The 25,852-nt window shown below is 42.3% G+C and overlaps 1 protein-coding gene across 1 annotated transcript in view; it reads right to left on the bottom strand.

The window, feature by feature from the left end:
• CNTNAP2 (contactin associated protein 2) overlaps positions 1–25,852 on the bottom strand; it is an 864,917-nt gene that overhangs the window by 347,447 nt on the left and 491,618 nt on the right. Inside the window, exon 12 of the mRNA XM_074146844.1 lies at positions 17,504–17,623. Within this exon, the coding sequence (XP_074002945.1) occupies positions 17,504–17,623 (120 nt within the window). The remainder of the gene's footprint in view (positions 1–17,503; positions 17,624–25,852) is intronic.

Genomic DNA, 25,852 nt, shown 5'->3' with positions numbered 1-25,852 from the left:
GACTTCTAAGGAGCTACAGCTGGTTTACAAAACTGAAAAATGTAGGTTCGAGTGAAGCTAATAAGTGTTTTGACAATCTCGCCTCAGATTTGCAAATGTCAATATTGCAGTAAAGTTACTCTGGTGATATGAATTCTATTGCTCTCATCTTACTAATGTAGAAAATGGGGTTTAGATCAGAAAAATCCAGTATCCAGAAGGAAAAAAAAGAAAGAGTGAATGAAGAGTGTTCTTATGGAATGGATTCTATTGAAATTGAAGTCAGTAAGTTTCTTCATCTATTTACGTGGGGAATAATAGATCCCAAAGCCCAAAATGTAATTCAATCCTTCCCGCAGTAATTTTCTCCTCCTACCGTTCCTTTCATTGTTTCTTCATCATGATTATAATGAATCTTCAAATTTAATTACCAACTACTGATTGGATATTTTCCTTTTTACTTACGGACATTGTCTTCTGAGACAATGACACTGGACACTTCCCCTTGCATTTGTGTAGCCTCAGCAAGAAGAAAACTCTACTTATTCTGTGAAGTTACTGTGATACTGAATGGCATAAGTTTATATTTTAAATAAATACATAAATGAGATGCTTTACAAGATACAGTGGAAAAAAGTGACCAGTGTAATGTTTTCAGGGAACCAACTGTCATCAGAGAAGCGATAATGAAATGGCTGCTCCAACACCACTTGTTAGAAACCTGAAGGGACATTACTGAAGTGGGAAGCAGAGGATGACTTCTCTGGATTACTAGACATGATTTCACACCATTCCACACCGTTGCATGTAAAAGGCTAATGCCAAGAATATCTCGAGAAACAGAATACAGATCACTCATGCCTTCAAAGAAAAAAAACTGCAGCAACATAAAACATCGTTATGCCGAAAAACAATGCCTGGAGGGAAAAGCTTAAATCAGATTTGGCCCCTAATGTAGAAAATGACCTCATATGGGTGTTAATATACACAAGAGTTTAAAAATTATCATATACTGAAAGGAACCATAAATAATGAGACACAGTCCAGCCATACGAAGGAGGACTCAGATCATTTAAGGGCCTGGTCTAACAGATGGCAATTACAGTTCAGTTTAGATTAAGGAACATTAAAGTCAAAACCAAAAGACATGAAAGAATTAATGGTATGGTTGTTTTCAGTACAGCAAACACAATATGGGCAAGGGCTGGAAATTTTTTTTACAGTTCAATACCTGAAGAACAGACAACTGATTCCACGTTCTGAGGAGTGGCCTCATATATAAGGCCACTTACGCGTAATACCTGGCCACTGACATCATGCAACTGGACAGACCCAATGCATGCATCTCCCTTAAAGTGTCTTTCAGCTCATTTTAGCATGTCGTGCACTTACAAGAAATCAACTACTGCCTGATTTTTTCTTTTACAAAACAACATAGCAAAATTCTTTAGCTATGATCCTAAATAGGGCTCCCTAGAATCACTGAGAAAAGCACCACATTTTAAAACAAATATTTTACAGGATATCTTGAAGAAAAGTGGTCTTCAAAGATTTCACGATGTTAGCCTGAACCTCAAGAAACCATTTCCTGAGCTACCTTGGCTGAAAAGTCAGGTCAGTTTTCATTGCTGCTCTCCTGAAGAGGCAGAAAGAAGACTAAGGCAAGTCTCAGCTGTTACCACTAAACAAACTTTTTTCTCTCAGCAGCTTTTGAGTGCTTGAATCTTCGACATACTCTTCACTGATCCAACTTAATTCTCTCAAGAACAACGTCCTCCACTCTCCTCTCTCCCATCCTGCCAACTCCTCTCCTTGGACAGACAGGAAAAGGAATATAGGGTGCTGAAGGAGCCTTTCTAATTATTGCATCCATAAACTGAATGTTAGGCAACCTCCTGAAAAGACCGATGTGAAGAACTAAAAAAGGCATGTTTTCATTCAATACCCTGTTTCATTTTCCTTTTGACACTAGCTTTTAGGCTATTTGCACCTGAACACTGGGAAAGAGAAATCTGAGTAATTGTATTCCTAACCAATATTCTTTTTCATTTTGCTTTCAAAATGTGTCTCCAGATTGGAGAAGTTACAGTTCGAAGTTTTAATGCACGCACTTGAGAGTTTGTAATCATTTCATCATTATTCTGAATCATCAGCTGCATTTCAACTTAGGAATCCCACTTGAAGATTGCCGCCTGTTCTTGAGGCATCGCCCAACTAAATAACAAACCCCTGTCAGATGTAGTTTAGTGTAACATCATGTTTCTTGGGTTTTTGACATTTCAGCACTTGTTCAATAGAAAATTCAAAACACACAGCCATTAGTTGTCACAGAACAGACAGTAGAATGAACTTTAGTTACGTTGTGACTGACAGAAGAATTGTGATGTCTTGAATGTCTTCATTTCTAATCTCTCAAATGAAGCATGACTTAAAATTCCACAGTACATCACAGTGCTTTAGTGATTTCATTTACCATAAACCAGCCATGCATTATTTTAAAACACATTCTATACACAGCTTTTTAGCACACCTGTGGTTTGAAATGTGACACAGAATGACATTAAGAGAAAAGAAAAAGCCAATTAGACATCATATTAAAGTCAGCAACTTTATTAAAGTCTGTTTAAAAGTTTTTCCATTCCTGATCGTTGTGATCTAATTCTATCTCAATCTAAACCTAATGTCGAAGAGAGAAATCATAATTTGCAATGCTAAATTACAGCAAAAGGCATAGCTTGGTCCTGCGAAAAAACAAATAACCCCCATATCCTTATGAGTAGTAAAGGTCACAGTGTAATTCCTTTAATGAAAAAAATTGAAATTGTTGTAAGGATGAGGAATAAAGATCACACTAGATCAACAGGAAACTTTCAACCTCCAGAAATTCTTGAATGCAAAATTTTTTACTTCCTCATAACCAAAGGATGTGACCTTTTCTTTTCCTCTCCTCTCAGGACCTGCATAGCCATCATTAAAACATTCTAACTCTTTGAAGGAGACACTACTTCCACCTGAGTGGACAGAGTGCTCTTATACACACGGTTCTGTTGAGGAAATACAAATCAGCATTTTCAGAAACTCCAGCTACCCTTGCAGAATGTATCCTGTGAAAGTAGTACCCTAAGTGTCATACACCTCAAAGACAGCGCTGGGTAGAAACAACACTCTAAGAAACTCAATGTTGTACCAGCTGCCTCTTTGGCATCCTGCTAGCAAATATCCAACAGATTCGTGCTTTCAGAACATTCTTTCTAGCATCAGCAGCCATAGGATTCATGACAGGAAAAGCAGAAAACTGTATATTTACATAAACCTGTTTCTTTTCCATACACTTTTTATGCCTCAATACAGAAATCAGAACATGCACAGAAACCACCACAGAATTTGGAGAAGAGGGTGGCATACATGAAAATGAAGATGCTTTTTACTAGGTCTAATATTACTTTCCTTCTCATTGAAGGCTCCATTTGCTCCAAAAATTCTCAGAAATATAACACTACCAATTAAAAAATTTAACACGTTTCATTATGTAGAAATTATATATCTTAAATTAATATTTCTGAGATGCACTTGGGCAGACTTGGCCTGGACCTGCACTTTGGCCTCTATGGGTTACTCCTTTTACACAGACATAATCACAGAATGAGGGTTGGAAGGGACCTTGGAGATCATCTAGTCCAACCCCCTGCCAAAACAGGTCCACCCAGAGCAGGTTGCACAGGAACATTTCCAGGCGGGTTTGGAATGTCTCCAGAGACGGAGACTCCACCACCTCTCTGGGAAGCCTCTTCCAGGTCTCTGCCACCCTCACAGGAAAGAAGCTCCTCCTCATCTTTAGATGGAACTTCTTATGTCCCAGTTTGTGCCCGTTTCCTCTTGTCCTGTCCCTGGGCACCACTGAAAAAAGACTGGCCCCATCCTCCTGACACCCACCCTTTAAGTATTTATAGGCGTTGACCAGATCCCCCCTCAGTCTTCTCCAGACTAAAGAGACCCAAGTCCCTCAGCCTTTCCTCATCAGAGAGATGCTCCAGGCCCCTCATCATCTTTGTAGCCCTCTGCTGTCCCCTCTCCAGCAGTTCCCTGTCCTTCTTGAACTGGGGAGCCCAGAACTGGACCCAGTGCTCCAGATGGGGCCTCACCAGGGCAGAGCAGAGGGGGAGGATGACCTCCTTCCACCTGCTGGCCACACTCTTCCTGATGCACCCCAGGATGCCATTGGCCTTCTTGGCCACAAGGGCACATTGCTGGCTCACGGTCATCCTGAGGTCCACCAGGACTCCCAGGTCTTTCTCCTCAGAGCTGCCAGTCTTTTCTATTACCAAGCACACATGCATTTCGTGCAGCTTTGCTGGACAGTTAGCTTTTTGACAACATTTTATGTAGAATTTTAAAGGATTTCTCCATCATAATATAAAAAGATGATGTCTGGAACAAAATAAGTAAGTCTAAGGTGAAAGTACTGACTGTAATGGAAAGCATTTAGCAGTCAACTGCTTAGGGGTCTCCAAGTGCCCACTCTAAAAAGGAAGAACTTCTTTCCTCCCCTCCTCTCTTCCATTACATGACATTCCCTTCGCTCACCGTATGTCAAATAACGAGACCAGTCTTTCACTGAAATGACAGGGTTTCTTCAGGCCCAAAAACATTTGCAAAGACACAAATCACAAAGGTACAAGCAGAAACAGGATTTCACTTCATTTTTCTGAATCTGTTTCAGAGCCGATGCTCACAAGCACTAACACAATGCACTTCTGTAGCCAGGAGCAGCTGATGCAGTTTAGCTTGAAAAAACATCCCTTGCCGTCCGGCAAAGGGAAGCCACGGAGCCAAGGAAAGTAGCAGCAGGAACACAGGGGAAGCAGCCCCTGTCTCCTGAAGAGTGAGAACTTGAAGAATGATCATCACTACTGACCACACACAAAAGAAAAGGAAGAAAAAGAAGAAGAAGAAGAAGAGGAGTGTGGTACCACGTGGCATTTCCCAAAGGTTGACACATACCAATGCTAAGGACACTTTTTGCCTTCCAAAACTTGCTCTGCCACTGTGCTTCTCAGCCAGTGATGGATGAAGAGCGCTCTGGTGCCTGCCCTGTGCCTGTACTGCAGGCAGGGAGAGGGGCAAAGCGGCAGCTCCTGGTGGTGCCCCAAGGCCGGAGCCCTTCCCAGCAGAGGGTGTTTTGGCCAAGGCAGAAGCCCTGGGGAGACGGAGCCAAGGGGAGGGCAGAGCTGGCTCCCGCTCCAAGCTTGCACTGGGCAAGAGAGCCCGAGAGAGGCAGGGCAGGAGCGGTGGCCGGGAGGTGCCAGAGCAGCGGGCAAGAGCCCGGCCCAAAGGGCCCCCAGGAGCCCTGGCCAGGGGCTGTGCTCAGGGCTACAGAGGACAAGAAGCAGCCCCCGGGGGCCACCCTGGGGGCCCGCCTGGCACTCTAGAAAGCTTCCTCCCCCCGACTGCGGGGCACCAGAGGCCACCTTGGTGCAGCAGGAGCAGCGGGCTCCCGGCCAACACGGCCCAAAGGAGCCCTGGCGAGGGGCCCTGCTCACTGCTGCAGAGGAAGGCAAAAAACCCCCGGGGACGCTTGCTGGGCCACCTCGGGGGGAAAAAAGCCTTCCTCCCCCCAGCTGCGGGGCACCAGAGGCCACCTTCGTGGTGCACGAGCAGCAGGCAGGAACCCGGCCAAAGGGGAGAGGAGGAGCCCTGACAAGTGGTCCTGCTCGATGCTGCAGAGGAAGGCAAAAAACCCCCGGGGAGCAGTGCCAATCGGCCCCGGGGGAAAATTCCTTCCTGACCCCAGCGCTGGCGATCGGCTGTTCCCTGAGCATGTGAGCAAGACCTGCCTCCTCGTCCCACAGGCTGGTCCTGCCTCCTCCCAGGAGATGCCCAAGCCCTGTTCTCCCTCACCCTGGAGCCATCTCAGGGGCTTCCGAGAGTGGCCGCGTTCCCCTGGCCTGATCGACCTTGGGGGCAAGAACCCTTTCCATGCCTGGCAACGCACCAGAGGGTGCTCCAAAGCACTGGGACCCCTGGCAACACCTCTGCATCCTATGTCTTACGGCTACTGCCCCTTGCTCCGTGGATCAGGACAGGGAGTTCTCCAGTGCTCCTCCAGAAGGCATTTCCTTGGTCTTGTCACTGCTCTCCAGCTGAAAAGGATTTCCATCCATCCATCCATCGCTCCATCAGGTGGGCTTTGACCATGTCTCCAGCCTTCCTCCCTCAGCCCCTGCCAGGTAATTCCAGTGCTTCCTCAAGGCCTTCCTCTTGGATGTCTTCGGGCTGCCCTCAGTCCAGCTCTGCCAGCGGGACACAGGAGGATGCTCCCTTTTATCCTGGCCGGGGCATTGTGACTGCTGCGTTGCCGGGTGGTGGCATTATGACGTGGGGGTGACGGGGCCCCCCCTGCACAGCCCCTCCTGCTGCCCCTCCACCCGGCATCCGTCAGAGGAAGGCCTCACCAATGCACCAAGGGACATTTCCTCTACCCTGCTTATGGTGAGGTCTTCTTCTTGGAAAGAAGTCCCAAATGGTCTTGTGTTCTTGACCACATTTTTCCTTGCACTTCAAGGGCTCTTTTTCTCCTTTGGCCTTCAGCCTTGACATCTTTCTTGAAAGCGATGGCAGCCCTCTCAGCCGCTGTCTTGCACCTTCTAGTTGTCTTCATCTGTGGGCCCTCCGTGCCCCCAGTCAACTGCTTAGTCTTTGTTTGCCTTCATCCCAGATGGAATCTGTCTTGCTTGCACCTGAGGAATGAGGAAGGTCCCCAGTGGTACAGGTGAGTTCTCACCAGGGCTTGGCACAATGCTTGCCTGTCCTAAGGAAATGTCTTGCCTGACACACAAGAATGCATTTGCCCGTGTCATTTCTGGGGCTCATAGTCACCCCGTCATCTACACGTGCCTCCAGGAATGTTTGCCTGCTCCCATGTTTCCAAACTGGAGCAGAACCTTATGGTGCTCCACTTGATGTTGTGTTACCTGCAGTTCTTCACACACATGGTTTACTGCTGTAGGGGTTATGTCTTCTGGCAGAGCTTCATCTGGTGTGGAGTGTGGGAGCCATAGAGACATACCCTGAGATACACCTTCTTCTGGTTCATGCATGTCATGAAATCCAGAATGTGAATTCCCATAGGTCTGTCATTTCTAATTAATCTAGTTTATGCAGTGAGACAAACAAGCCAGCAGTCAATGTATGCCAGCGCACAAAGCAAGTTCATAAGTACAGCCTTTTGCTAATAACTCCTGACCAGAACTACATGCGCATCTACCCCATTTGCATTTACTCTGTCTAGCAGAGATGTCCATCACCCGAATAGTCTCAGTATACCTTTTGGTTTGCATCCAGTTGGCTCAGCTATTCGTTGGTTAGATGCTCACTGTACAGCACAAGAGTAACCATTTCAGCATAGTTGTGCAGTAATTACCAGAACGCTAGTAGCAATAAAGCATCTTCAGGCAGAAGCTCATGCTTCTGACAGAAACCTGCTTGACCTAGTCCCGTGAGTAGTAAGTGCAGGGGAGGAGACTCTGCATGCTAAGGCTTTGGATAGCTAGGGCAGCTTTGCCCTTCTAACTCCCTCACCTTGCATTCCAAGCAGTTGCCGTGGAACGTCCATGCCCCTGTGAGAGCACTCCTTTCCAGAGACTATTTCTACCAAAAAGGGAATCCAAGTGAGCAGTGATGGTCCTAGATTGCTGCTGCAGCAATTTACAACATTGCCATTTCCAACTGTTTTGTGACAGTATTTTGTCCTATTACTACTGGCTAACATATTTAATTTTCTTTTATGACTACTGACAGGTTTATTCCATTGCAGTCAGAGAATGCTGGTCTGAAAGAAAATCTACAGTGATTTCTATTTGTGATGCACAAGTGCATCTCGAAGTAGAGAAAAAAAAAGCGCTCGTCTCTGAAGGTTTAGGGTACTGCTTTGGCAAAAACCACAATAATAATTTTGGGAAGGGAATAATTTATTCTTACTGATTTTCTTAAATTGCCTACTATTGAATGCTTCAGTGTGTGTAGAGTTAGTCTCATAAATCTCATCTAGGATAATGGAAGATCATTACCTCAATAGTTCCCACTCAGGGAAGCATGTCCTGACACACTAGATAAAGCCAATATTTTCAGGCTCCCTGAAAAAAAAGAAAACTTGGGCTTAGCAAATGGAAAAAACCCTAAAGCGGGAAACATAAAAAGCATGTCAATTCTGGATCATAAACATGAACTCTCAACACAAAGAAAGGGGACACAGACCCCTAATGAGACAATGAAATGCCAGGCTGCATCCTGTCTTACATATATCATGTGTCTGAAATCAGGCTTCCAGTACATGAGTGGAGGGAGATCCTCCCACTTAACAGCTGAGACTCTCTAAACAGGAGACCTGGTTTGCATAATCTGCAGGTTTCCCTTCCAAATCTCAAAATTGGCTCTGTGGAAGTTCTCCAGCTGTAGCTTTTCCTTACTCACTGCACAAGGTCTTACAGAGTCCTTATCTTTTGTCCCTGTTGGCTTGACTCCGCTCACTAAAACATGGGGAATGCTATCATTGATTTGATTTTGAGTAGTATCATTTATTTCAACCATTCTTCACTTTCTGATGCTGTGGACCAAGTGACAATCTCAGTAGGTTGCAGCCAACTCTGGTTCTCCGAGGAAAATTCCTTCTTGCTTTTGATGGGTGTAAGTGGTCTCTTCATAGCATCTTCATATTGGCTGACATATTTTCAGAGGAATTGCTGCTTTCTCTGGCCTTGGACATAAAACATGGCCAATTCCCAGATCATCCTGGATTTAAATACTTTTCATCCTTATTGCCATCACACTACAATCTTTTTCCTGGTTCACCTCAACAGAGGTGAAGGTGAGTTCCCAGCATACTTCTGATGCTGCCCTAAAACCTATACTAAGTGCTCATTCTTGAAATTAGTAAAAATATCACATCATAGTTATTGCACATTTGTATTCTTTTATAGAAAAGCACTAAGACTAATTTTAAGTGATAGAATGCAAGCAAATATGTAATCCTGGGATTTAACAGATGTGTTCAAAGACAGCCTTCACACAAACTCTCCATAACACTGTAAATTCTCACTCCTACGTAATCCTCACTGAATTCACTTGTTAGTAATTCCTGGGAGGGAGTGCTGGGAGAGGCATTCTGTAACCTCCTGCCTGTGCAGGGAAACTGCTCCAGCAGGACCTTCCCTCTCTGCATATGCCTATGTACAGATCCAAATGGATGTCTTCTGCACCTTATTCGTTGCCCAAATAATTTCTTTTTAAAAAACATCTGTCAGAGCACACAGGAGGAAGCGAGAAGGCTCGATTTTTTAACAGCAATTGTGACAACACAGCTAACCTGTCCTTCTAGAGAATTACACATCAGTGTGCAGCACTGTACCCTGAATACTGGTTGGGAATTCTAGCGTGGAATGAATTTCTCTTTTTTTTTTTTTTTTAAATTGTCTGCAATCTTTTCATCACTTGATTATCTACCTCAGTAATAAGCGAACTTAATACACGATTTGCCATCTGAATCACGTTTTAAATGTTTCCTTTAAACTAATCTGCTCCGTGATCTTTTCGCTACACTGGGTTCAGTTTCAATGAAAATGGTAACAGCAAGAATAGTTAGAACAGGTAAGTGGTTTTCTTCCTAGTCCCCCTAGTACTAACAGTTAGAAACATCCAACTCCAAATATGACTTGCTGAGAAGCCATTTTCCGAAGTGTTGTTTAAGGAAAGGCGGAAGGGGGAAGCACACGTGAGCAAGTATTTCTGTAGAGCAGGAATCCCCTCCTGAGCCCAGTGACTCATGCCTTCCAGGCGCTGATGCAGTTCAGCTGCATCCCTGGGCTTGCTCCCCAAAACCCACGGAAGCACAGAGAAGCTTTCCCAGTGATGTAGGGGGGAGGCAGGAACACACACCCCCCCCAACATCAGTACCCACCCAAACAACAGAAAAACCCTGCAAAAAGTAGTATCATTACAATAAAATTTAAAAAAACCCAACAACTTCTCCCATCGTTTCAGGGGTAAATTAACTGTCTAGCCCAAACTCGACTGAAGTGGAAAAAAAAGCAGAAATAAAAGTTTTACAGAAAACACAAGCTTTGCTTGGGCTTTCAATAATATTCTCCACAGGAGCAATTTTCTAGGGATAACTGAAGCACATCACTGGCCTGAAGCAGCTTGTGCTGAGTTCCTCACATCTCGTGTCAGGGCGTGAATCCAGCTAAATGTTTACTTCTGACATTCACAGTAACAGTTTAAGGTGGATGGTACCCTTCATCCTTCTATTTCTAACCATTCCTTTTCTCTTCTCCCCTAATCATGGACATAGTTCTTGAAATACAGGCTTGCAGGGTCCTGCAAGGCACAAAGAGCTCTAAAAAGATTAGTTGTTCTCTAATTTCTGCTCAGAGCTCAGTTTCCAACAAATGAGGAATATTTTCTAATTGCAGGTAACGTCAGGATTTTTTTCCTCCTTCTAGACTACATAATTTGGCAAAACCAAGATTCTGCTTTATTGTCAGCTACTTCTATGTCACTCCCAAATGCCAGTTTGTTCTCATTCTTTGAGATTAGTGCATGTTTAGTTGCCTTATGCCTGATGTATGGATGTTCTGTGATGCTCATGCTCCAACTACGAGCACTTGAAATGCAGGAAGAGGATGACATGACATAGACTTTCATTCCTATATTCCCTTATATGATGCTCCAGAGCTTGGAGTGGGACAGGAAGAAAGAAGGGGAAGAAACAAAGAAAAGTAGTCAGACAGTAGGAAATGTTTCTGTTCCTGGGTGACTTGAGAAGCCACCTTAAATGTCAATGATAAAGTTTGTCCTCTACTGAAACAGAGCAAATCAAGAACCTTCTCCTGTGGGCAGACTTCACGAGGTATTTTTTATTTTATGGTTTAGATATTTTCTCTGCAGTTGCTCACTGGGCTAGCCTTTCACCTTCTACACATGCAAGGCTGACTGGAGAAAATACTTAGAGATATTCTAACATGATTTAGAATCATATGATTCTAATGTGATTTACCGCAAACCCTGAAGTTATGACACCACATTTTTGTTTGGACACATTTTTTGTTTAGTGAAGTCATCACACGTTCATTCACATCCTGTTTTCCAATTCTAAAAATTCTACTTTTTTTTATATTATGATGAACTCTGAGATTATTAAAACCTTCACTCTGTGTGGAGACTCTTTCTATGGCAGTATTTTTCTGTGTATTTTCTATGGATTTTTAAGTTCTGAAGATTAAAGTAAAAAAAAGAGATCTCACAATCACATGGCACTCAAGTGTGGTGTTACCAGGAGGGCTGAGTAGCCCGTAGTCCTTTCCTTTTCCATTCTTAAAGGCCTGCCAATACGGCAAACTCAACACGCCGTCACAGAGCACAGCGACAGCCTACGCGCACTCATCCCTTGCCATCCAGAGAGTGGCTTCAACCAGTCAAACCCAACTAACCGCCAAGCGCAGGAGGGCCTGACAACATCATTTTTTCAGTGTTAACCTGAGGCAAAACCAACCAACCAACCAACCAGGAAACCATCCTGATTTATTTCAGAAGGATTCCAGACAGGAAGCTGCATCTAATCAAGAGGAGTCCAGACAAAGGCTGGCAATTACAGCCTGCGAACTGATTGAGGCTGAGTGGAAAGTTTACATCCAGCTGGAAAAACACCCCTGACCTTCTTACCAACAATCAGTACCGTGCTCCAGAGCATGGGGAGGAAAGGCACTAACTAAATTTGTTGAGACACAGCTAAGTACCGCAACAAGTATTTTCACAAGAAAGCCAAATTTGACATAAATTAAAAATAATACAAAAGCTGAATGCAAAACAAAATTATGAATACAAAGGGCATGCCTTGCAAATAAGAACAGATGAAAAAAATAATGACTGAACTAAAACCGAGACGCAGCATGTTTCAGCGTACTTGGCAGGGAAAGACATAAACAGAGTCTGCTCTGTCTCCAGGTCTCTCACGGGTCTGTCATCTCGCTCTGACGCTAGGAGGACGAACTCGCCTTAGGAAGAAAGTCTGCCACCAGAGATGCTGCTCCAGACACGATCCCCTGATGCTTCAGTGACTAATATTTTCCTTCTCTGTCGGTATCTTTTCTTCCTTCTTTATACAGAGAGTCTACCTTGATAAGTCAACTGGCCAACGTCTTAAGTAGCTTGATGCTTTTGCCCTTCCTCACACCCCCCCTCCACTGTCTTCTTTTTCTGTGTTTGTTTCTGGTCTTGTTTCATCTTCAAGGAAATAAACTTGGATACTCTGCAATAACAGCCTCAATCCATCTTAACTATTTGTTCCTCTTTTTACCTCTCAAATGTCATTTTAATTTGCAAAAATATCTGACATTCATTAAAAAGCCTCCAAAGCAAAGCTCTACAACCGAAGGAAAAGTGAGATGCTGTTAAAAATCAAAACTTCATTTCACATGAAACATTTGAAACACTGAAGCCATTCTTCCTTCCTGTATTTATGTAAAAGACTTTAAAAACTTTTATTGGAAGCTTTCTGCAATGAGATTACACTGGGTAAGGTCTCTGTACTTGTACTGTCATGCAACAACTTACCATTGCCCAATGACAAAGTTTTGTTGACTGCCTTTAAATGTGTGCCAATTTATTCTATTTGAGTTAACAACTAAAAAATACTGATTTCTTCCTCTATAAAACTAGAGAATCTACAGAGAAAAAAAAAAAGTCTTTTATTTATTTAATTGAATTGCTCAAAAAGTTATGTTTCACATGCATCTATATTTATCCATATGAATAAAAGTTTTGGTACCTTGGAAGTTCAGTAAATCAGTTCTCAGGCAAAATGTCTCATCTGAAAAACTAATTATACAGATATGTGCAATAGAATTAAACATTTACCACTTCTGGGGTACTTCTCATCAGTATGTAGTGATGAATGGCAAATTTATGTTCATGCCATATGTTTCTACATATGTCATAGTAAAAAGCACTCCGGTGACCCACTATTTACAGAAAGACGACAGAAAAATCACAGGATACGACAGTTATGGTTGTTTAATGTCTATCCACAAAGTCATTGCAGTAATTATTACATGTGCCACTCCTGTTAAAAACCTGAAGAGAGAGAGAGAAGAGAGGAAGGGGGAGAGTGGGTAGACAAGCCATCCCGTACATTTGACCTTAATGAGGCAGGCTATGAATACGCAGAATGATTTCTCCAAGTGTTTGAAGATGTGCAGCTCTAGGCAAAAGAACTGTACTAGAAAGGGGATAGGGTAAGTACCACTCAAATGGAGCCATTATGCTTCCAGCTATTTGGATCCTGAAATGAGATAAAAGCCACATCACAGAGGCATAACGACTTCAGGACCAATAGAAAGAATTAACTGACATATCTTCTGGTAAAATAGATTATGAAACCCTTCAGTTCTGCTTTGCATCACTGGTCTAAATGATGAAGCAGAAGAAACAGCAGGAAGACTATGATTTCCCTATTCTCAGCATAAAGCCTCAAGGAACTACAGAAGTGCTGGTCCCCCTCTCCCACTGATGTCCCGTACAGCCATTAGGAGAAATAAATAAGCGCTTATGGTCCCTGTGCATTGTTCCTCTGCGTATTCCTCACCCTCCGCTCTGAAAATTCTTGCAGGACAAATGAACAAGACAAGATCAGGGTAAACTTACTGATCTGACACCTTTTCCCCTTGGGCCAAGGGGAAAAAAGAAAGAAACAGAAAAAATAGGGAGTAATATTAACTTATTTCTTGTGTCTATCTCAGTGGGACTGGAACAAAAACTTCCAGAGGAAACTGAGCCAAGCCTAGAGATTCGGAAACACAAAATATCATGCGGATCATGGGGTGAAGCTGTAATATACTCAAAGTTTACTTCTTCCAACAAATATCTTAAAAGAGGAGTTCTTTCTGTTACAGCTACTATTCTAATGACAATTAAAGAGAAATCAGGAAAGCTCTTAAGCTGGATACTGAGACAGGAATCCTCCACCTTTGGAAAAACCTGCCTGAACGGAGAGTCTAACTTTGCATTGTGGACCCGCCTCTGACAGAGGCTCAGATCTCGGCCTTAAGATGCCAGAGCTTTGGAAGAGTTCCCTGTTGGCCTCAGACCACAAGTTGGGCTAAACGGAAAAGCAGCCTCATGGTTAAACATTATGCCACATCACAGCTTCAAGGAATATTTTTCCCTAAGTGCATGAATTTGAAAAGTTCCAACTCTAAACATTTTCAATACTGCTTTTGTAAAAGAAAAAAAAAAAAAAAAAGCTTCCTAAAATGTACATATTTCCTATTGATAACTATTCGGAAAACTGCTGAACATCTATTGCAACAGCCTAGATTTTGGAAAACCGTGTTACTACAGCAGGAAGAGATACTTAAATGTGATATCTCAAATATTTTAATTCCAGTATGAGGATGTAAAACGTTAGTGCTTGGTTCCTCTTCACCCACAACACACAGCACTGCGAGTACAAGGTTTATTTGGAGAAGCCAAGGACAAGAGAACGGGGAGGTCTGTGATGTTTTGACAACGCAGAGTAGTTTGTAGAGATGATGAATTGCTGGGGAGCACACACATATATATATTTCTATGACTTTGACCGCACTACTGAATTGCCAGGACATCTTAAAAACCAGAACAAATTTAGTTACCACAGCAACATCTGTGAAGGGCAGGACTCATCATGACATTAGTCCGTTTACTAAATTAACACACAAAGCAAAGCCCTCGAGTAACCTCACTCTGTCCCTTTTCTAGTATGTATATTACTGATAATACTCTGTATGAATTCACAAAAATATTTAGGATATTATGAATTTTCTCCTAAAAATGTAGCTCTTGACCCTCCGCAGTCTTCAGTGGTTAAGACGACCGTTAATTAAAAGAAAATGAAAGCTGTAACAGCTGCAATGCGTAGGTACTACACAGTATGTGTACAGGTGATGTGCTTTACCGAGCTATCTGAGATCGATTGTCTCAGGGAAGTGGCCTTCCTGCTTTAGAAGCAGAGATTAAAATGACTTCCCATCAATTTTCACATATTTCTTGCGGTCATTTGCATTTTAATGAAGAAATAGTTCTGTTAGGTTTTTATTTTTAAAATTTAAATAGTTACATGGATATTACTGGAAAATACCTTTTCCTTGTAGCAGAGTTGCTGATGAGAGCGATTCGGTTGAAACAGAAAACTGCATTTTTCCACCACATGCGTCATATCCAAAGGAAGGAATGAGCACTAAATCATCTACCCTGGTGTTCATGATTTCCTTGCACTCGTTAGGAAAAGGTCACATTTAAGTACTCTGGAAATTGTTTTGTAGATGAGAAATGTTAGTAAAGTGAAATGGTTACTTTCACTTTTCTTATCTGTTTTTTCCCCAGTGTTGGACAAGCTAGTAGGACCTTCTGCTGTACATTCGTATTTAACATGAATGAGCAATACTGTAGTACTGGTGTACTTTTTTTGTGCCTGACACCACTACAGTAGTATATTTTTAATTTAGAATGTTACCCTTGAAGAGTACCCAAAAGCTACAGCTAGCGCTGAACACAGCAGTTCTTCTGAATAGCAGAAATCGCTATAATAAATCAGCAATTCTTGGCATTGTTCCCTGTAGTGCCCGCCTGATTAGTTACTGATACAGCTCAAGGTGCTAGTTATAATTTAAAAAGCTCTAAATGGGTCAGGATCCACTTATCTGAAAGATTGCCTTTACACCTGCATCTCAGGACAGACCGGCTGGCCTGTCTCTCCAGCCCAAGAAGGACTGATGCTTAGACCAGGTTCCTTTTTAGGTACATGTTTATTATACAAATGCTGACACTAATGGCCATATGAACTGGGCTCTCCGGGGAACTGCTGGAGAGGGGACAGCAGAGGGCTACAAAGATGATGGGGGGCCTGGAACATCCCTCTTAGGAGGAGAGGCTGAGGGACTTGGGTCTTTTTAGTCTGGAGAAGAGAAGACTGAGGGGGGATCTGATCAACGCCTATAAATACTTCAAGGGTGGGTGTCAGGAGGATGGGGCCAGTCTTTTTTCAGTGGTGCCCAGGGACAGGACAAGAGGAAATGGGCACAAACTTGAACATAAGAAGTTCCATCTAAGCATAAGGAAGAACTTCTTTCCTGTGAGGGTGGCAGAGCCCTGGAAGAGGCTGCCCAGAGAGGTGGTGGTGGAGTCTCCGTCTCTGGAGACATTCCAAACCCGCCTGGACACGTTCCTGTGCAACCTGCTCTGGGTGGACCTGCTTTGGCGGGGGGTTGGACTAGATGATCTCCAGAGGTCCCTTCCAACCCCATATCATTCTGTGATTCTATGAAAGAATGGAATTCTCCTGTTCTCCAACAGCCTGTCTACCTGTGAGAGCTTGCCCTGCAGTCTGCTGCATGTGCCCTTCAAGCCAGCTTCTCCCCTCTGACCCCTGTGATCTCTCCTGTCCAAGTTGGATAAAACCCACCCCAGGGGTCCAGACACCTACAACTTTCTGCCTCCAGGAAGAGCTACATGAGTTGCAGCGACTGTGACCCCTACAGAGGCAGAGTTACTGTTCCAACTTGTGACGGCACCTTCACGTTCACGTTGCTGATGGTGAAGTCTGAGGACTCAAGACGTATACCAGATTTCCCAGGCAAACAGGCTGAAATTCGGACTTATTATGCAGACATTTGGGGAAAGTCAGGGGATGTGTCTGTTGTACCAGCTACCCAGTATTTCACATCAGGAAACAGTGCTGAGACAATCGTCGTACATTAACGGACCAAAGAAATAACATATTCCCGGTGCAGAAAATTGCCTCCTTTTTTTCATGATCATATTTTTCTGCCTGAGCATGGCAACACAGATGACTAAGACAGGATATCTTCCATAAAAGCGCCCAGATGGGAAATTACCCATGCAAAACTAGTGTTAAAAGTAGGAAAAAACCCCACGCAACAACCCCAAAATAAGTTAATGCAGTTATATGTATGGTCTCAGAAGTTAAACAAGATATATCATCCAACACCAGTTAAAAAGAAGAACAGCTAAACAAGAAAACTCAAATATTTTGTTTCTCTTGTAATTAATTTTTTTTCCCTGCCTATGGTGTGGGAAAGTCAGCAATACCTGGACAGAAATAAAAGTCTGATATCTCTAAGAAGCTGCCTTCTACAATACCCCATGAACGACAGACATTACTTAACTACAAATATGTTGATATAAAAGAGTTTTGGTAAACAGCCATAGATATCTACCTTTTTTTTCCAGTGACGTACCACTGAGGATACAAAGGCCTGTTAAGGCTAATTAATAGCTGTGATTCAAAAAGCTTACGAAATGGCTTAACTACTGCCTTGCTCAGCCTACACTGAAATGGTAACTACAGATTTGATGACCCCTCTCATGAAAAGCTCTTAGCAATTATTTTTCTTTTGCCAAGAAATATGAATTATGAACAGAGTCTTTCTCCCAACTACATTAAAAAAAATTGAATTAGAAAATACAATGCAGTTACCTGTCATGTTGCAGTAAACTTTCAAAGGTCCCAGTGCCCCACTGCCATCTGGATCTATCCAGTAGTAATTTGAAGTTTTGCCCAAGTGTTTGTAAGCTTCACAAGAGAGTTCATAAATAGCTGGAATGAAATAAAACACAACAATAAGGATCTTCATATCCTGCAGCAAAAAATCCATAATGACAATAAATTGACTGTATATATATATTTCAAGAACTATACCTTTGAGATTAAAGTAATGTCACTGAGATTCACAGAAAACAAAGCATCTTTCCAAAAGATACAGAAGTGATTAAAAGCTTGAGGCACACAATCTCATTTTTTGGCACGTGAGAGAAAGCCAGAATAGCAAGAGAATTCCAGCAACTTGAGGGGGGGAGGAAGGAACAACCAAACTTTTTCAAGGGTAGCTTTAAACTGCTTTTGAAAACACTTTGGTTCGGAACTTTGTTTATACACTGGTTTATGTCATAAATGGAGACGCCTCTATTGATCCAATATACTTTTCCCTTCAGTTTTCTTTCAAGAGATACACCAAAAAAGCTTATGAGTTTTCCCTCTGTAAACTTTAGAATTTTTGAGGTTTTATTACAACTAAGAATAACAATTTTGTGAAATTTCTCACTACTTGTAATCCCTCTCTCCACACAGCTCTGCAGTTACTCTATTACATACTTACACAACTAATACTCTGCTCTAGCCAGGTCTAAAATTTCACAATATTCACTGGAAGAAGTTTAATTGATTTAGCAGGAGGCTCTGTTTCAATTTTTCATTGACTTCTCTGTACTGCTTGTCAAATTGTGTTATGATGAATAGCTCAGCCATAATAATAAGCATCGTAGGTAGAATTTTTTCTAGTAATTCCCATATTTTCTTGAAATGTATGACTATTATGAAGTCATGTGCATTATACATGAATAAATTAAATCATTTTATGCATACAAAAAGGGAAACTGGTAATTTATATAAATTGGTATACATACATAACTGGTAAATTATATAAATATTTCTGTGCAATTTTTAAAAAAAGGAAAGCGTAATGCTTCTTTGTTTTCCAAAGACCAGATGGTACAGCTTTTTTGTTTGGAATCAATCAATCAGCTGCTAAAAGAAATGAAATATTTGTTTAACAAGACTTCACTCTAAAAACTCATCTAATTTGTTGGCAATTGTTGCAAGTGATCCCCGTGCTAAGACTGGCTTTGTTTCAGATGTCCATAAGGACGAGCTGTTTTGCTGGGCTCCGATGATGAGTGACCGATCACACACACACACATTTAAAGGCCTCCAATCAACTATCAAAATGCAGGAAAGAAAGTGGAGCTAGAAAAATTCTCCCATTTTGATGTGGCATGAATGCAGAACTAAAGACTGTTACCTATATATAAAGAAAATCTCCTTGTCGATGCTATAAGAGAATTTCCTGGAAAGTTTTAAGTGTTCATTGCAGGGCCTAAAGTCAATTTTATACAAGAAGTAGACGCTTTAATTAAATTGTGAAATATTCCAAGCCACTTCCCCTTTCTCCCCAAACTAAGGTCAACAGATTCTTTCACTATCAAGAAGACTGTTTGCCCGTTTTCAGACCCTTCATGCAGATTTCATAAGGAATTCATAACCAATTTTCTTCAGAAATATTTCTCTAACTGTCTACATGCTACCGAAATCTAATCACAAAATACCAGCTCTGTTAATGTATAATTGCTGTGATACCAAATCACAAATTTTAACAGAGGCCTTCCAGGTCAAGCCAAGAAGATGACAAATACTGTTTATGATCTCCCAGAAGTTTGGTATTTTCATTCTCTAAACGCTTTCAGAAAACCAAGGGAGTTTTGCCTTTGTAGTATCCAGATCTTTATTTAGGGCCATATGACATGTTTCTCTAAGTTTGCTCCTTTCAAGAAAACAGGCCAATCTTTGTACAGAGATATTACTGCAATTCAGAAAAAAATATTAGAAGATAGAAATATAGAATAATAGAATATAGAATTAGAATATAGAATAATAGAATAAAAGAAAATAGAATACCGAATTATAGAATATTAGAAAAAAATATGGAAGACGAAACCAAGTTACGCTGTTTAATCAGACACTCAGTTACCCCTCCAGAGTATTTTTACAGAAAATTAAAGGGTTTAGATACAACAATCTTCCTTCTTTTCTTCTGGAATGGGAGGAATAGAAAGGGGCAGGTAGTTATTAGTTGGTTTTACTGCACAGAACAGTCTGCTTTTGACTAAGTCAGCATTTTTTAAGCTTCAGCATTAAGTTGAACACCAAACAATAGAAATTAAGATTGTTCTTCAAACAAAAAGAAGTGGGATATTCTTAAGAATATATAAGAATAATAATATATAATTATATTATATAATATATAATATTCTTATAATTATATATTATTATATAATATATAATATTCTTATAATATATAAGAATATATATAAGAATATTCACAAAAGAGTGGGATATTCTAAATAAATTCAACTCATGAAAAGTGTTTTTATGAGTATGTGATAGGTTTTTGGCAGGTTTTAACCATACGTAGATGAATACTTAAAGACCTTAAAATAAAGGAGTAAACAAAAATGACAGGGTAGGTTCTAGTGCAAGGAGCAGTAACACACAAATCACAGAATAGGAACGAAATGAAGGGCACGTGAAGTTGGTATACTGACAAAATAAGTCACCCAAGTATATTAAAACACAAAAGAAAATGAAAACAGAAGAGAACGAGGAAGAGACCATGGCAGAATCAAAACAACTTACGTTAGAGAATTAATAAAGTTTACAATAAAGAAGAAAGAAAATGAATGGAGCCAAGAAAAGACAAGTCAGCAAAATGCAAGATTTGGATATAAAGCCTACAGTGCTCCCATGTGAATAAGGAGAAATGGTTGCATATACCGACATACAGAGGAGGAGGCAGAGACACACACAAACACAGAGAGAGAGAGAGAAGGGTCTTTTACTGCTGATTTCTTGTGGAAAATAGGGGGGAAAAAACAATGGAAGGACTGAAGACACAAAGGCAATAGATTTCTGCTTTTCAAGCCAGTGGAACTAAAATGCCAAAAATGTGTATTTGGTTTGTTGGTAGTTGGTCCAAACACACAATATATACGCTCTTAAGGGACTTCAGAATAGTATCAAACCTCAAAACCTTCCAAGCTAAAGGTAAAACTCGCACGTGCTCTATGTCCAGAAAGTGATTTCTAGCATAATAGAGTTGTTTGTTGGGTTTTTAAAATGATACTTTTATTCTTTCTGAGGAGGAGAAGGGGAATAACACACCCTGCAAATGGCTTCCTCACCCTTGACGTGCTTTCAAATTGCACCAAAAACTGTCCACGAACAATAAGAGGTGAAAACTTGTTCAGAACAGTAATCCAAGGTCTCAGAGAAAGAGAAGACCCCCCCCCAAAAGATGTTATAGTCTTTTTAAAGTTTAATCACCTGAATGATACAGATCAAACTTAGACCGCCAAATTCATTGCATGCTAAAATTTGAAAGGGCCTGGCTGTGTTCTGACATGAAGTAAAAAGAAGTTTACAAAAATATTAAAAAAAAAAAAAAATCTCATTTTAACTTCTGGTGTGAAACAACAAGCTTCTTTAAGCTGCTTAGCTTGGGCAGAAAATCCAGTCATTTTAATCAGCTAACAAAAGCAACCGCGAATGGATTTTGAAGTGCACCGTTGACTAAGCTAACACGCACAAGGGTGGGCTTGAGCATGGCTTGGGGGGAAAAGTTTCTCTTCTTAGAAAAACTTGACCGGGGAAGCAGGCTAAAGGAGAACAGCACACAATGAAACGAAAACTAACAAAAAACCCCTTGTAGTCACACAGACCTTAACATCATTTAACCGCTTTCCATCATTTACAGGCAGTCATGGCTAACTGGGGAGGTCCCAATGGACTGGAGGGTGGCAAAGTTTGCAGATGACACCAAGCTGTGTGGTGTTGTCGATACACCGGAGGGACGGGATGTCATTCAGAGGGACCTGGACAGGCTGGAGAGGTGGGCCCAGTTGAACCTCATGAGGTTCAACAAAAGCAAGTGCAGGATTCTGCACCTGGGAAGAAACAATCCTCAGTATAAATACAGCCTGGGGGATGAGGTGTTAGAAAGCAGCCCTGAGGAAAGGGACTTGGGGGTGCTGATGGACGAGAAGCTGGACATGAGCAGGCAATGTGCTCTCGCAGCCCAAAAGGCCAATCACATCCTGGGCTGCATCAAAAGAAGTGCTGCCAGCAGATGCAGAGAGGTGATTCTGCCACTTTACTCTGGTGAGACCTCACCTGGAGCACTGTGTGCAGGTCTGGAGCCCTCAATATAGAAAGGACATGGACCTGATGGAGCGGGTCCAGAGGAGGGCCACCAAAATGATCAGGGGGCTGGAGCACCTCTCCTATGAGGACAGGCTGAGGGAGCTGGGGTTGTTCAGCCTGGAGAAGAGGAGGCTCCGGGGAGACCTCATAGCGGCCTTCCAGTACCTGAGGGGGGCTACAGGAAGGCTGGGGAGGGTCTGTTTACAAAGGCCTGCAGCGACAGGACGAGGGGCAATGGTTTTAAGCTGGAGAAGGGGAGATTTAGATTGGATATTAGGAAAAAATTCTTTACCATGAGGGTGGTGGAGCACTGGAACAGGTTGCCCAGGGAGGTGGTTGAGGCCCCTTCCCTTGAGATATTCAAGGTGAAGCTCGACGAGGCCCTGGGCAACCTGGTCTAGTTGGGGGTGTCCCTGCTGACTGCGGGGAGGTCGGACTAGATGACCTTTGGAGGTCCCTTCCGGCCTGGACCAATCTATGAATCTATGAATCTATGAAAATGTAACAACCATCTACAAGAAAGGCAAAAAGGAGGATCCAGGAAACTATAGACCTGTCAGTCTAACCTCGATACCAGGGAAGGTCATGGAGCAGGTCATCTTGAGTGCCATCAAAACCCACATAATGGGCAACCAGGCCTAGTCAGCATGGGTTTATAGAAGGCAGGTCCTGCCAGACGAACCTGATCTCCTATGACAAGATAACCAGATTATTGGACGAGGGAAAGGCTGTTGATATTGTATACCTGGACTTTCGAAAAGCATTTGATACTGTCCCCCATACAATTCTTGTGGAAAAACTGGCTTCACACGGCCTGGATGAGCATACGATCCTCTGGGTCAAGCAATGGCTGACTGGAAGGTCCCAAAGAGTGGTGCTCAATGGATTTAAATCCAGCTGGCGGCCGGTCACAAGTGGTGTGCCTCAGGGCTCAGTGTTAGGACCATTTCTGCTTAATGTCTTTATTGATGATCTTGACAGGGACATAGGGTGTATCATCAGCAAGTTCGCAGATGACACCAAGCTAAGCAGGAGTGTTGATTCCCAGGAGGATAGGGAAGCTCTACAGAGAGACCTAGATAGATTGGATCATTGGGCCAAAATCAATGGCATGAGTTTCAACAAGGGCAAGTGCCAGGTTCTGCACTTGGGCCACAACAACCCCGTGCATTGCTACAGGCTTGGGGAAGTGTGGCTGGAAAGCTGCCTGGAAGAAAGAGACCTGGGGGTTCTAACTGACAAGCGGCTGAATATGAGCCGGCAGTGTGCCCAGGTGGCCAAGAAAGCCAACGGCATCCTGGCTTGTATTAGAAACAGCGTGACCAGCAGAAGTAGGGAGGTGATTGTCCCCCTGTACTCAGCACTGGTGAGGCCACACCTGGAGTATCGTGTCCAGTTTTGGGCACCTCAATACAAGAGAGATATCGAGGTGCTGGAGCGAGTGCAGAGGAGGGCAACGAAGCTGGGGAAGGGCCTGGAAAACAAATCCTATGAAGAGCAATTGAAGGAGCTGGGACTGTTTAGTATGAGGAAGAGGAGGCTGAGGGGAGACCTCATCACTCTCTACAACTACTTGAAAGGACACTGTAGAGAGGTTGGTGCTGGTCTCTTCTCACAGGTAATTAATGACAGAACGAGAGGGAACGGCTTCAAGCTCCAGCAGGGTAGGTTTAGACTGAACATTAGGAAAGAATTTTTCACAGAAAGATTGGTCGGGCATTGGAATAGGCTGCCCAGGGAGGGGGTTGAGTCACCATCCCTGGATGTGTTTAAGAGCTGTTTAGATGTGGTGTTGGGGGATATGATATAGGGAAGAACTTTGTAGTATAGGGTAGATGGTTGAACTTGATGATCCCAAGGGTCTCTTCCAACCTGGATGATTCTATGATTCTATGATAATTTTCATTGCTGTGTTTCTTCATGGGCTCTTTTCAACTCCCAGAACTGCTAACCTTAACCCCAAAGGGGAGGTGTTGATGGACAGGAGAAGACTACACTCATTTCCAAGTTTTTAGGAACCTCTATTTTAACATCTGAGGAAAAGCAAATGGTTCAGGAAACTGGTTCACAGAATAGCTTTTTCCAGCTCCAGACTGTTAGCTGGAAGTTGGAAAGAGTGAACTTCTTTTAGATTTGAATGGCTCTTTACTGATTGAGGGAAGCAGATGTTCTCACTCCTGTTTTACCTTCTGACCGGCATAAGGACGGAGCGAGAGCGATCTCGCGCGGGTGGCACAGCTGCCGGCTGTCTCTGGAAAGCAGAAGGGCTGAATCACAACAAGGATTTAGCGACTGTGTCACCTTATGTGGTGGTCCCCCAGAGTTTCAGTAGCGACTCGGTGAAGCCCAGTTTCTGCGTCACTATGTAAAAAGGCAGCTTTAATTTAAGGGCTGAGAAATAGCCTACTTTTATAAGCACAAAGCTTAAATAGAAGGTCTATTGTGACAGTTTGCACTACGTGGCGCAGGGAATGTGTTACAACACTTTTTGTTTCTGGCTGTGAATATGGCTGCTGCAGAGGAGAAACTCATTCGAACTGCTGCTCATCCAGGAGTAAATCTCAGCTTTACAGGGGCAGAGGAAAGGTGCAGATTCACAGGAACTGATGGAATTAAATGATAGTAAAAGCGACAAAAGTGGTGCAATGCGTCAGATCCACGAATTCCAGCTACGTCTCTCCACCACTTCCAACTTCCCAGAAAAATACCGAAAGCTGAATGGACTGTGAGGGGCTTGGGTTTAGGCCACTCAAACTGGTTTCAACTCTTGAGACCCTCAAAAAGGGCTGAAAGCACAAAGAGATGGAAGGGAGAAAAAAAGACCCCGAGCTTACTCAGGAAATAGCTGCACACTGAAATGGCACACCGGCAGTTTATTTTAAAAGAAAGTTCTATTTGTTGCTTTATTACATTATATATTTAGAAGATAATCACACAACCGAAAACGTTAGTAAAATAGATTTTTATATCTAAATACACCTAGGCTGCAAGCTGCTGCTCTGCCAGAGGAAGTTTTTCTCTGTGCAGTACCGCAGCAACAATCCTACCCCCACCTTTACCCATCCCAACGCTATACGCTGGGGAAACGGTGTCTGTTACCGTTTTTTTTAAATGGGTTACGTGAACTAGAAATCTCACCACGAATCATAGCAAGTTACACATGAGAACAAAACCCCTTCTGAATTCCGGATCTGTATTCTGACATTAAGAACACATGAAGCTGCTGGTTCGCTCTACTACTTTGCGTATATTAAAAAGCCCCGCAGAAGGGCAATATGATGCAACACTACTTCTTATTTTATTTTTGTTTTGTGTTTTATTTGTGTTTTGTTATTCTGTAGGACTATTGCTGCAATGGCCAGAAACAACTCTTACGTCTGCTTGGGTTTTTAAAGTTTGGATATAAAAATTCTGTAGTTTGGAACTCATCCTTATAACGTCTAAGAACAGAAAAAGTAAAATAAAGTCAAACCACAAGTGTTGTTAAAGTCAGACAAAAATAAGCGTGAACAAGTACTTACTTTTACATCTCACATTTGAAAAGCAAAGTAACCCTTTCAGAAATAACAGCGAAATGGAAGTATTGCTAGAAATCCATACTATATTGATGCACACTCAAAATCACTCTGCATTGCGATATAGCCACATCCAATTTCTGGTAAAACATAGGTAAATAACAACGTTTAACTGTCATATAACAAGTATATTTTTGGTATGCAAATCCCTCCACATCTTCTCGTGTGCATGCACAGGCACGCTCCTTGCCAGACGATACTTTGGTTTGTAATCATGTTGTTATTGGATTTACCCTTCCTACAAAAAAAGTGCTGAGAGTTTAACTAAACTAAGTCTTTAGTCCTTAGTAGAACTCTAACTTAGCATGATCTTGATTACCGTGAGCCTGAAATATTTTCTGAAGCAGCTTTTGCCAGGTTTTCAAATGTTAACGGTGAACTTGTTCATTGCTATTGGCAAAGCAAATGTGTGTTGGAAACTTCTGCTGAACATTCCCGG

Source organism: Numenius arquata, chromosome 4 (assembly GCF_964106895.1).
Source record: "Numenius arquata chromosome 4, bNumArq3.hap1.1, whole genome shotgun sequence".
In the NCBI taxonomy this organism is placed as follows: Eukaryota; Metazoa; Chordata; class Aves; order Charadriiformes; family Scolopacidae; genus Numenius; species Numenius arquata.
The sequence above is the reverse complement of the archived record's forward strand: the minus strand, read 5'-3'. Positions and strand labels throughout refer to the sequence as shown.